This window comes from Cryptomeria japonica, chromosome 10 (genome assembly GCF_030272615.1).
Source record: "Cryptomeria japonica chromosome 10, Sugi_1.0, whole genome shotgun sequence".
Lineage (NCBI taxonomy): Eukaryota > Viridiplantae > Streptophyta > Pinopsida > Cupressales > Cupressaceae > Cryptomeria > Cryptomeria japonica.
In genome coordinates, this window is record NC_081414.1 from 411,130,036 (window position 1) to 411,144,238 (window position 14,203).

Consider the following 14,203-nt stretch of genomic DNA (forward strand, 5'->3'; position numbering starts at 1 on the left):
GCTTCAATATAACAATTTTTTTTCATCTATTTTTAGTTTTACATTTTAACTTGTTTTAAATTTTTTTTAACAAGGTTGGATTTTTTCCTAATTAGTATGCAGATCTGGATTCCACTGTATATTTATCTATAGGAAAATCTCACAAGGAATTCAGAAACTGTTCAAGTGACATATAATGGGTCAAGATATCTTCTGTTTTTTAAATCAAGTTCAGTACGTATTATGCTCTTCGTTGTGCTTTTATCTTCTTTCTCAGAAGGGAAAACTTCTGATCTTCTTTTCGACTTTTCCTGCTCATAAACAAAAATGGAGTAAAAGAGGTTGTCTCTATACTGTTTAGTCCTCATATCATTTTTAGTAATTTTATGGGCTATGATATTTACTACAATTTTACTCATGAACCAGTTAGAATTATCAGGAGTTGATATATTATGCGTCTTTATGTGATTTACCCACTTCTTTGTTTCCATTTATCTGTCTTTTGCAATATATTTTTGTGCAACATTTTATCTGTTACACAATGTGCTCAAACGTTGTTGCAAGAAGATTCTGCAACCTTAGTATCAAATTTTCTTATCCTCTTACTTATGCTTTTTCTCATTGGCCACATGTCAATTTGCAGCAAATGCTGGACTTAGAAGTGCAACGTGAGCGTGTTAAAATGAATGCTGCAAGTATGTATTTCTTTATTTTTATTTGTATATACAATTATTACAATACCAAGAATTGATGAATTGAAATTTCCTCAGAAGATTCTTTATTGAGCTTCAGTAAAGTTTGGTTTTTATTTTCAAGTCCGGACACAGAAAGACTAACAACATTGGCTGGAATATTAGAATCACAATACAATGCACATTTTCTGTCTTTTTGCTCTGGATATTCAATTTAATTATGTATGAAGAATTGAAGAATTTATTAGAGGAAATGAAGCTTCTGATACACATTCTCATGTCATATTGTGTCATTATATCAATGCATGACACCTATAAATTGACATTTAAATATAACACAAAAATATTAAACATTTGGTGAGATATGGTTGATGCACCCAATGACACCTCCCTATTTAGGGCTGTCTGCATCCTTTGGTATATTTGTGAGATTAATATAAATCATAATTTCTGGTGCATTCCTTCTGCATTAGCATATCTCTATTTCAACTTTGTATGTATTTAATATTTTTTGTTGTTTACTATGAGAAAATTTTATGCAATAATAAATTATGAGTAGAGACAAGTTAAATAGCAAGTTTTCAAAGACATGCATCAGCTCAAACAGTGTCAACATTAATGCAAATTTAATTTACATGGGGGATTTTCAGAAATGATCCTTGGGATCTTAAAAATTATTATCAGTTGTATTGGCGCTTGTTGCTATAAATATGCATTGTACATTAATAGACTATAAGCTTTCGTTTCTTCTTACAACTTCATATTTCATCACTGCCACTTTTTGTCTATGTTCGTTGGGCAGGGGATTACAAGTTCTTGCAAAGAGGCATTCAATCTGTCTTACACAACTTAACCTAATCTGCATAAAAATTACAACTATGACATTTCACAAGACTAAATATAAAGTAGAAACACATATATTGTTATTGCAGAACAAAGCAACATAAACAATAACAGACTTGCACATTTCCATATCTATTCCTTTGTCTGAAGTCCAGTCATTGAATGCCAGCTTGTTATCTCGTGGTTGATTGATAGACGTCTATACAACTATGCTTTTTGCATTATGTTATATGATTATTTATGTTTTCTTGCAATTTATTTTCATTGATCACTATGCCACAAAACTTTGCTTATGCTTTAGCTACAATTTCACATTTTAACCCAGTGAAATAAGGTTCTAAACAATAGGGGTCTACCTGCAAACATTTATCTAATCTCAACCTTCTTCAAACCATCCCTGTTTGCAAGAAGGAAGCTCAAATTATATAGCATTTATCTCATCGTAGGTAAAGTTAGTCAATGTTGGCAACAAAACTGGTCACTCAAGTGATTTGGGATGCAATGCCTCAAATTGCTTGTTCCATATTGCCAATTTAACTGGAATTTTAAAATTAATATGGAAATCAAACATGAAAAGGTATAAATAATGGTTGTTGTAAGCATGTGGGATGCATCATGGAAATCCAATCTGATTGATGATGGACATGTGGCTTAAAAATGATAAGATAGAAATATAAATGCAGATGCAAAGCTTAACATTCTGCTATTGAACCACATCCAAAAGACTAGCCTGTTGGGCAGGACATTACCATCATGTTATAAAATTTCTTCTTGATTTCATCTTTCAAATGATATTGAATAAGATGCAGACTTTGATGCACAGGTATAGTACCTCCCTTAAGTGGATATGTATTTCACGAAGCTTGGAAGATTACCTCCAAGATTGTCTTAAGAGCAAGCAAAAAGATTCTTGAATTCCTGCAAATGTATTTTAGCTCTAGTCACTGTTTCACCATCCAAGAGATTGTCAATGAATCTCATGACCTCTCTGCAAATGTACTTGAAGAGTTTTCAAAAACTGGTTCTCATGCATATTCAGGTGCCGGGCAGGATATTTCAAATGGCATTGATTATTCCTTATTATATGCTTCATGAAATCAGGGTCATTGACAAGTTGCAGAGTGTTAAGTATTTTATAAAATTTCTTCTTGACTTCATCTTTTGAATGATGTTGAATAAGATGCAGTTTTTGATGCTCAGGTTTAGTGCCTCCCTTAAGTGGAATATGCATTTCACCAAGCTTGGAAGGAATACTGCCAAGATTGGATTAAGAGAAAATTAAAATATCCTTGAATTCTTGAAAACATACTTCAGTTTTGGTCACCATTTCACCATTGAAGAGGTTGCCAATGAATCTCATGACCTTTCTGCAAATCTACCAGTATTTTTGAAAAGCTGGTTCACAGATGTATTCAGATGCTAAGCAGAATATTCCATGACAGTGGTTTTTTCTTATCATAAGTTTAAGTAAAATAGGATCATTTACATGTTGCTGGTTAGTATTGGCAGAAATTTCTCCATCCACGAAAACCTAGACCATAGATCATAAACTCGGACTTGGAGAGTACTCAGCAAGCCCAAATTTTTTGACTTGGCAACTTGAAAAATACTATAATTTATTTTTAAAAACACCCTTTTTTTCTTTTCGAAAAATTCAATTACAAAATGTATCAAATGAGTCTAAAACCATGAGGAAGTGTTTCTATTAAAATTTGATTATTGAATACATATGGATTACAAAATGGCATCATCATATAAAGCCGACTAGTAAATTGGATACAATAGCTAGCTTAATAACTAATAATTATTATGAATTTATGATGATTGTATTTTAAAATCATTATCATAAGTTTTATATTTAGGCAACTTAGACATTATAAGTTTTTACATCTATCTCTTCCCCACCCTAGTGAAAAATTGGGAGGTAGATGGTATGGTTCTCGCATTCGATTTTGGCTCCCTACTTGGTGTAGAAGATTGTGCCTGTGGCTCCACCATGCTGGTAGATGGTAGTGGCTGCACCATGCTATTAGATGGCAGTGGCTCCTCCATCATATCAATGTTATCCAATCAATCTCCCTTGCTTCTGCTGCACCTAAATCCTCCATAGCTTGCCTCTCACAATCAACAATCTCATCCTCTGAAAACAAGGAGGCTTCATCATCCTACATGGTCCAATCATTGTAGGGATCAATGCCGTCCAAATCAATAAGTTCATCTAGCTGGTCCTGCACCTTCCTTGTGTGAAGCCGAAGGGTTTATTGCACAAAAACAAGATCATTGAGGCGTTGTTGAGTTAACTTATTACGCTTCTTCATGTGAATGGCATCAAACAAACTCTAGTTGCGCTCACAACTAGAAGCACTACAAGGTTGAGACAAAATTCAGACGGCTAGCCTTTTCAAATTTGGGGTGTTCCCACCCCAATCTTTCCACCAAGAACCTTCAATTAAGATATTCAAATTTTTTTAAATAAACAATATTCTATTAATAATTGTAATTCATAACTGTAGTGTCCTAAATTGTGCCCGGTGCATTTATGACACTTACGCATGATGCCTAGTGCATTTATGACAAATCTATGATCAAAATTATGTTATTTTTGCATCTTGGATTCAAAAGACAAATTGCCTTGGAATGCCTTAAAAACCCCTTTGGGCCTACTTTTGGATGGACGTCAGCTCGACGCGAGGACGTCCGCGCACCGCGCTAACGTCCCGAAAAGCTGGCAGAATCTTGAATTTGGCAGTGAGCTGGATGCTGACCGACGCGTGTCCCTTGGCTCGCATTTCACTGTAACGGCTCTTTGCGCCCTTTTTGGGTTTAAGAACCCTTCCTAGCTCATTTTGAAGGGTTTCCACTTGGGTTCTTGGCTCTTGGACTTTGGTTGCACTCTCACACTCTCATTGCTCTCTTTCTCTCTTCATGCTCTTGGATACACACTCTACTAACATCAAGCTGCAACTATTTTGTGGTGACTCTTACCAACAAATACTATTGTGGGCTTCGTCACGCTCGCATCTTCAACAAAGAGGGGTTTGGCTTTACGCCTCGTCTTCTCTTTTATCTATTTTTATTACATGCAATGAGTCCTTTGCATTATTGATTGTATCTATTATGTAGGTGCATTCATTATTTCCAATATTTCCAATATTTAATGCATGCAATAGGGATTTGCTTTCATTAGGTGAAGCATAGTTTCTATTAGCATCTATTTCCAATTTACCAAGTTATCAGTTTATTTATCTCTTTCCAATTTATCTATCTAGCTGTCCGTGGCGGTGGAAACACCTAAACAGGGGTTTGACTGAGGCAGGCCCCTATACAACCCCAACAATTTTCCCCATCTCAGTGTGTGCAAGTGACGAATAGATTCCACGTGTAGGACGCTCTGCAATGAACTAGATTTTGATCCCTCTGTTAGTGGGCCGTACGGACAACAACGCGCCGCATTGGTGTTCGCGCCCCATGTTGGCGTCTGAAACCTGAGAGCTCCCCAACTAGAAGGTATAATCTGCTTTTGGTATTACACTATTCTGTAAACTCAGTTTTTGTACATTTATTATTCCTGCATTGTAATTCTGTGTTTTAGTTAGTTTAGTTATTATCCCCTGGCTCATCTTAGTGCCAGTTCGAAGAGGTAGCGGCAGACTGATTTGCCTTCTGAGATTCATCATCTTGGAAGGGGGCAAATCTCCTCCCTTACATTTTGGTGAACCCGACGTGAATGCTTAATGTCGGATCTTTTCCTCTTAGAGTTCGATGCCTTTGATAAGGCGTTCTTGAAGGATGATTTTGATATGCTGGATGAAGTCTTGGATGACTTCCTTGAAGCACCTTCTCCTAAAAGAGATGTAAAGGGTGAGTCATCCTCCACGACATCCTCATGCAAAAATGAAGGGTCTGTGAATGTCATTGTTGTCTCCGCGGCCCCAAAAAGGCGCAAGAGACCTTACATCCATGTGATAGGGGCAAGTCCTCCTAAGAAAGTCAAGACCATTAATGGAAAGCCTTTCAAAGGAGAAGTTTATGATTTATACACTTGATTAATGCAATCCAAGCAACCATCTTATAATACTATTGCTCACACGTATAACACTCGGAAGAACAAACAAGTTCCTGAACAACCTCGAACTTCTCTACCTCCTTCCCAACCTGTCCTTCCTAAGGCACCTTTGCTGGCGGACAAGCGACCAAGTGATTATGATCTTATCGAGCAACTTAAGGTTTCTCCGACTAAGATCTCACTTTAGGATTTGCTTCAAACCGCCCCGATGTACCAAGGTATGCTACAGGTAGCTTTGCAAAATATTTCGCTACCTTCCTCTGCGAGACCGGCTGATGTAAATGCATTGATGGATCATATTCGTACGGATTCGCCAAATATTACCTTTTATCCGCATGAACTCCCACCTCCCGAAGTGAGGAATTTAGTGGATCCGTTGATGATCATTGTTCATGTGAATGGCGTTGGTATTAGACGAACGCTTGTTGATACAGGTTCGACACTGAACTTTTGTGGTTTAGACTTCTTACCAAAGATCAAGGTGGACCGAAATTCTTTGGCAGCCTCCTCCTTGTTCATTCGAGGTTTCGATAACAGTGGTAAGACTGCTATGGGGACTGTCATACTGTCCTTGAAGGTTGGACCGGTCACTATTCCAACTCTTGTGCACGTTATGCCAGGCCCTTTATCATACAATCTTCTTTTAGGCAGACCATGGCTACATGCTTTGGGAGCTGTTTCATCTACACTTCATGGATCCTTGAAGTTTGTGGCTAATAATCAGGTTGTCACGGTTAAGGCTAATCTTGAGGCTATGTGGTTATGTCACATAGCCGCAGTCGGTCAGGCTTTTGTTGCACCTTCATTTCAAAATTATTTACTCACTTTGTGTTCTTCGATCGTAACTTCTGCTTTTGTCTCATCCCCTAAAAAGGAAGAGCGCTAGAAGGAAGAAGTCACTAAGGAAGTTGTTAAAAAGGAGAGATCATCTAAGAAGCAGGATTCTTTGAAAGAAAAATCCCCAAAGCTAGATACTCTCCTAAGGTGAAAATGCCGGAGTCTACACTCGTAAAACCTTCTTCGACTAAATCACCTTCTCTATCAAAAGTGAATGCATGTTTGGGTGACGATTGGGGTTCTTTGGATTTTATTGACTCTCATGTTGGTGAGTACAAAGTAGATCTCATCCATTTAAGCTTTCGCAAGATCTCATTCACCTTGGCTACGAAAGATGATTATGTGTCTATAAAGCCAGGTGATACTTATCATGTTGATCATCTCTTTGTTGGCAGCATTATTGTACACGGGAATAACATTAGTTAATTATGTGTAATTGTTTTGGTTAGTTGGCAACCGAGGGGTGGAAGTTGTGGTGCGACGGTTGGCACTCGCACCCCCTCGGTACTCTTTTATACTTCGGAATGTAACTTGTAAAATACACTTATTAGGAATAGAACATCTGATATACTTTGTCTGATATTTACGACATTATTCTGCATTATGTTCTTTATGCCTTAAGTTATTCACCCGAGAGGGCAAACATTTGGCGCCGTTGCCTAGACGTACTTGGGAACGGAAGACACGAATGGTGCACAGACACAATGGGCCTACCTGTTGGTGAAATAAACCCAGAGGCCGACGACGCGCGGACAAAACTTTACACAGGAGAAGACACGACAACGCGAGAATTTTCAATTTTGCTCCAGGTAGCCATTCAGACCTACGTCCGACGAGAGGCGGCGGAGGCAGAAATCCCACCAAGTGCCGTGTGGACAGCGCTGGAGGTTAGCCCGGCAGTAAACCGGTTAATGAACCACCTCCCCCGGCTGCTTGCACAGGCATCGCTGGCACAGCAGGCCCACCTGGAGGAGATTGCCCAGGAAGAGCGACGACAACAAATCTTGCAACGCTACGAAGAGAACAACTGACGGGAAACGGAACGAGATGGCGCCAGGCCAGGAGGGAATTGAACTGTGAACTTCTTATTTTCAAATAAAAGTGTCATTGACACGAGTTGTACTTGAGCAGATGAATTAATAAAGACATGTTTTGATTTATGAATTGAGAGTTATGGAAATGTGCGACAATTAATGCCAAACCTATTGAATAAAGATAGAAATAAAAAACGAGAAACGAACGAGTGGGAGGCCGCGCAGAGGGCTTTGATTCTGGAGCAGCAAGTAGAACGTAGACGGAGGCTGAGGCAACTTGTCGAAGGACGACTTGCCGAAGGGGGGCCCGAGGGGAACCAAGGAGGTGTCACGGAAGGTGCAAAGGCCGACGGAAATTTCTACGCGTCGCCAGATCATCGTAGGACGCGAAGCCACGAAGAATTTCTAGAAGAAACAAGGTTACGGCGAAATCTAATCGAGGAGACTCGGGATCAATTTAGGAACTTATCGCTTACGCCACGGAGTGAAGATCACCAACGGGAAGCAGGAGTAGGCGCGTGTCAGAGCGAAGGGGAGGGCGACAGTACGGGTGTAGGTGCCACACACGACAGGCAAAACACCGTACCTCCAGGACACACCACCAACGCCATCAAAGGAAGCAGTGCAGGGCCACAGACACAAACACAACCGCCCCCAGGAAGACGACCAGGGATGGCGAGTAAACAAAAATTGCCAAAGTTCACAGGGGACGGCAAGGAAGACCCCTTACGGCACTGCCGTACATGTGAAACCATTTGGTCTGCTAACGGAGTGACAGACCAGAATGACTGGGTACAGCAGTTCCCAGCCACGTTATGTGGAGTTGCCATCAATTGGTACTCCGATGTAGATAAGCAAAAAGTGGCCACGTGGGCCAACCTACAGAAGGAATTCGCGGAGGAGTTTCGGTTGCTCAGTGATGACAACGAAATTGTAACAGAGATATACAGTACCAAACAAGGTACCAAGGAGACAATACGGGCATACAGTAGGAGATTGAAGGAATTGTTGGGTAAAATGGAAAGCCAACCGGCTGAGGGCTTGAAAAAATGATGGTTCGTGGAAGGATTGAAATCCTCCCTAAGGAAAAAAATGAAGATTGTACCCCCGACGTCATATGACGATGCCTATAACAGGGTGATGGATCTAGAAAGCGAATACAAAACATCAAGGAAGAAGAAAAGTAATAAATATTCATCTGACGATGATGAAGATTCTGACAGGGAGAGCAGTAGCGGTGGCGAATCGAGTAAAAAGGTACACGCGCTCCAAAAGGACATGGAATGAATGCTGAAAGAATTCAAAGCCATGAAAGGGAGTACAAGTAAGACGGAAGAAAATGAAGTGTGGTGTACCGACTGTAGGAGTGACGGACACACCAAGGGGTCCTGTCCCAAGAAGGCTTTCTGCGACATTTGCCAGATTGCGGGAAATTTGACAAAGGAATGTCCCTACAATATGAAAACCAAGAACAAACAAGTTCTCTTCACGCAAGAGCAGTCGGCCGCTGGAACGTCGCAAACCGTCAACAATAATGCATCATCTGGCGGATATCGGTACAACCTGCGAGGGGGGAGGACCAATAATAATAATAGGAGCCAAATCCAATATGATGCAAAGGGACGGCCAATGATCCAGTGCCGAGCCTGCAATCAATGGGGCCACTTTGCTAGAGAATGCACCTCAGAAGAAACTCCACAAAAGTTATGCAAATGGTGTGGGCCTGGAGACCACGATGATGGAACGTGCCCAAAGTCTGGAGTAAACCTGCTCAACATCGACAGGACGGAGGAACGGGTATTGGCAATCAGACGGTCGCAGGCAAAGAAGGCCACATATCCGGACCCTTGCATGGAGAAGCAACGGGTGCTGGAGGCCAAGGCAGAAGTGGCGAAGGAAATGTTGGCACAAAGGAGCACCCAGGAAGCGGTAAGTACCTCCCGATCTGAGGCGGAGGAGAATATCCTGAAGCAAATGCTGCAGATTGAAGTGCCGGTGAAAATGAAGGACCTCCTGGAAACGATGCCGCAATTACGTACTACACTCCTACGTACGGTCCAAGTAACCATGCACAATCAGGCAACCCGGAATACGGATGGTACCGGCAGAATACCTACAGACCCATTGGTCCTGACACTATACAGTGGCCGACACCTAGCGGTGGTAGAAATGGGAATACTGGGAACCATTCTGACTGACACTATCGTCGACGGCGGGTCTGGGGTGAATGTGCTTCCGGAGGAAACCTAGAAGCAGCTTGGCAAACCAACACTATGGCCATCAACCTTTAACTTACTGGGAGCGGATCAACATGGTATCAAACCCCTTGGAACGCTCATGGCGCAACAAGTGACCATCGGGACACAACCATTTGTCCTCGACTTCGTAGTGATTCCGCTAGCCAAGAAAGGATACGACGCCATTCTGGGCAGAGGGTGGTTGGTGGCAGCCAGAGTGAATCACAACTAGAAGCGGAACACGTTGTCAATGGAAAAAGCCAGGAGAAAATTTATTATTGACCTGAAGACACAACTTGTGAGTGAAGAACTCGCGTCGGAGTTGGAATCAGACGGCGAAGGCGGAGTTGACGGAGGAAAGTACGGGAGGGAACCGAACGAGGAAGGCGTTCTCGGAATCCAAGGATGTTCTGAGGACGAGACTGATTCCCTTAATGGGCTCTTCCACTAGCAAATGGAGGACTACGATGCTGTATGGGTGTAACATGTTGCAGGTTGACGAGGATCCGGACGAGAACGAATTTCCGCCAGCGTACGGGGAATACACCGAAGGGGATGCCTCGGTCAACGAAGTACCAGCACACAGGTTTGACATGACAAAACCAATCCGGTACGAAGAGTCCGTAAAACCGACAAACCTCGGTACGGAAGCAGAGCCAAGAAACATCCTGGTTGGCGACGACTGGAACCCAGTCCTGAAAGCCGCTGCGTTTAAAATATTCATGGAATACAAGGATGTATTCGCTTGGACGTATAAGGACCTCAAAGGGGTGCCGCTAGAATTGTGCGTACACAAAATTTCACGCATACCTGGGGCCGTACCTGTGCGGAATAGGCCATACAGAATGAATAAAAACTATGCGGCAAGAGTGAATGATGAAATTGAGCGTATGCTCGAAGCCGGGATTATTTTTAAAGTGCAGACCAGCGAGTGGGTATCGCCCATAGTGATATCCCTTAAAAAGGAGGCAAACCAGATACGAATCTGCGTGGATTTCAGATGCCTTACGCAGTCACCATAAAAGACCCGTTTCCAATACCATTTACGGATAGCATCTTGGAGGAAGTGGCCGGTCATGAAATTTATTCATTCATGGATGGATTTTCTGGGTATAACTAGATATCCATCGCCGACGAAGACAAATTAAAAACTACCTCCATAGTGGAGGATGGCATGTACGCGTATAATCGAATGCCGTTCAGATTATGCAACGCACCAACGACCTTTCAACGGATAATCCTTCACATATTTGAAAAGATGTCAGTAGGGAACTTCAGGGCGTTCCTGGATGACTGGTCCATCTACAGCAACCAAGATAGACATTTGGCCGCACTTGGCGAATGCATGGAGAGATGCTGGTGAGCTCGCCTAGCACTCAACCCGAAGAAATGCAGATTCATGGTGCCTCAAGGGAAGCTGTTAGGACACATAGTGTGTAAGGCTAGACTCAAGACTGACCCAGACAAGATTCGGGTGATAGTAGAAATGGAGGCACCCATAGATGTCACGGGAGTCAAATCCTTCCTAGGACATATAGGGTATTACAGGCGATTTATCAAAAATTTTGTTCGAGTATCCTGCCCTTTGGACAAGCTGACGAGGAAAGGTGAACGGTATATATGGGGGACAGCTCAGGAGGAGGCCTTCCAAGAACTGAAGTCACGGTTGGTGGGTGCGCCAATCCTAACATATCCTGACTGGGACAAAGAGTTCCACGTACACGTTGACGCATCCAACTTTGCCATAGGGGCCACACTGGCGCAGGTTGGCAACCACGGGCTAGATCACCCGGTCTACTTTGCAAGCAGACTCCTGTTGAAGGCAGAGAAAAATTATAGCACCACAGAAAGGGAAGCCCTCGGGATGGTGTACTCCGTCCAGAAATTTTGACATTACCTACTCGCCACCCCATTCACATTTTATGTGTTCCACCAGGCTTTAATGTATTTGGTAAGCAAGCCAATTATCCAAGGATGAATCAGCCGATGGCTGCTACTGCTGCAGGAATTTACATTCAACATTATAGTAAGACCTGGGAAGAGCCACGTGATAGTCGACCAGCTGTCAAGAATTCAGTCAGGAGAACTAGCCGAAGGAGTGAACGAAGATTTTCCAGACGCTCACTTATTTCGCATCGCGGTTCTCCTCGCTTGGTATGCAAGCGTGGGGGAATATTTGTCGACATCACAGTTCCCAAGGGAGATGCCACCAGGAGAAAGAAGGAAACTGGTACTGAGGAGCAGGGCATTCCAACTCATTAATGGCCTATTGTATAAAATGGGGCCCGATGAAATCCTACGGCGATGCGTCCTAGAAGAGGAAATTCCGGGCGTCTTGAAAGAAGCACATGAAGGGCCCGCAGGTGGACACATGGGGCCCGACACCACGGCAAGGAAAGTTCTGTTGGCAGGACTGTGGTGGCCGACACTACATAATGACGCCAGGGAGTGGGTAACAAGCTGTGATACATGCCAGTGGGCCGGGTGGCCATTAAAAAGGGATTTTATGCCCCTCAACCCATCGAATGCCCAAGAACTGTTTGAGAGATGGGGATTGGATTTCGTCGGACCATTAAAACCAAGTAGAGCTCGACGATGCAGATACATTGTAGTGGCAACAAAATACTTGACCAAGTGGGTGGAGGCACGGGCCTTACCCGACAATTCGGCGGTCAACACAGCAAAATTCATCTATGAACACATCATTATGCGGTATGGGATTCCAATCCAACTGACGAGTGACAGAGGAGGCCATTTTGTAAATCACATAATTCGACTGTTAACAACGGAGTTTAAAATCTTCCACTCCTTATCAAGGCCCTACTATCCACGGGCGAAAGGACAGGCCGAGGCAACCAATAAAATAATAATGTCGGTGATATATAAGTCTTGCGGAGTGGAGAAGGATGACTAGGAGGAGCACCTACCGTCAGTACTTTGGGCATATCGAACAACTTACAAGGTAACTACTGGACAGACTCCCTTCCAGCTAATGTATGGACAAGAAGCCGTGGTGCTAGTTGAATTCATGGTGCCGAGTCTACGGATTGCCATTGATAATCGACTTGGCGACATGGAAAGCCTGAGGGAGAGGTTGTACGCTTTGAACAAATTGGACGAACGAAGGATGATGGCTCAGTGGGCGACGGAAACAGCCCAACAAAGACGGAAGGTGTGGCACGACAAGCATCTCCGGCGAATGAAGTTTACTCCCGGACAGCTGGTTTTGAAATTCAACGGGAAGAACGAAATTAAACCTGGAAAATTCAAAGTCCGATGGTTAGGGCCCTTCCAGATACGCAAGGTCAATACGAACGGGGCGATTAAGTTGTGGACGCTGGACGGGAAGGAGATACCAGACGCAGTCAACGGGTCGAAATTAAAGGTCTATCACGAACAGAGGGAACCGGGACCCTCCAGCCAGTCAGTCTGCTAAAATATATATATATATATATATTTAAAAAAAAAAAAAAAAAAGAAGAAAAAAAAAAGAAAAAGTGGCCACCGTGCGGTGGTCACACTGACGGTGGGGCCACCGATAGTGGAAGCCATCGAAGGTGGTCACCGCAAGCAGCCTGCGTAACATTAAAACACCGCCCGCATGGCATTAGAACCCTTCGCGCAAACGCAGGAAAAAAGGAGAACACGCCGCACAACACCGCACACCGCTGAGGGCACAACACCGCACAGCCGACCACCACGCGACGCGAGGGAAGAAGAAGACGCCGCACACACCGCACAGCCCAGCCACCACGCGATGCGAGGGAAGAGGAAGACGCACATGTCGCACAACCGTCACACGCCGCACACGCCCGATCACCACGCCACACGCACAACAAAGGATAAAGCACGCCGCACAGCAAGGTTTAAAGCACGCCGCACAGCAAGGCAAGAGAAACCGTGCCAACATATAAGGATACCAGGCAGGCCGCGCGCAGGGAAGAAAAAAAAAGAAGCAGCCCGCACAGCGGCAGCCATACACAAAAAGAGGGCCGTTACGAAGGTGTAGGATTTTTTTTAACAAGCAATCCGTTATACAGAGATTGATGGATTCAGCAGGGAAAAGAAGTTGGAAGAAACAGCTGCACGCTTCTTCCAGTAGCAGCCAGAGGGATAGGGATAGCAATATTAGGGTTTTAGCGTCAGGAGCAAAGAAACGGGACTCGGACTCGGCAAGGCCGACTCGGACTCGGACTCGGGACTCGGCTCCAGACTCGGCTGGACTCGGGAAAGTGAAAAACTCAAGAAATTTAGAGATTTTTAAAGATTTAAAACTTGTTTCAGACACCCTTTATTGAATAAACCTTAAAGACACAAAAACATCATTAAACTCGGCTCATTTGATTACATACACAAGTATACATCAATCACATAAGCATAAACGCAAATTGTAGCTGAAGAAAATAAGAAACATAGATATATAAACATTGTCAAATGTATACAATATTACAAAACTCATGGAATAAAAAATCCATGTCATCATATGATCATCATCAAATGTTTCATACAAATACC

At 43.1% G+C, this 14,203-nt stretch overlaps 1 protein-coding gene across 4 annotated transcripts in view; it reads left to right on the forward strand.

Annotated features, from left to right (window-relative positions):
* The window catches only part of LOC131038536 (uncharacterized), a 226,548-nt gene that overhangs the window by 28,174 nt on the left and 184,171 nt on the right, over positions 1 to 14,203 (forward strand). For all 4 annotated transcript variants that reach the window (XM_057970993.2, XM_057970992.2, XM_057970994.2 and 1 more), the window contains exon 4: positions 623 to 674. In XM_057970993.2, coding sequence (XP_057826976.1) covers positions 623 to 674 — 52 coding nt within the window. The remainder of the gene's footprint in view (positions 1 to 622; positions 675 to 14,203) is intronic.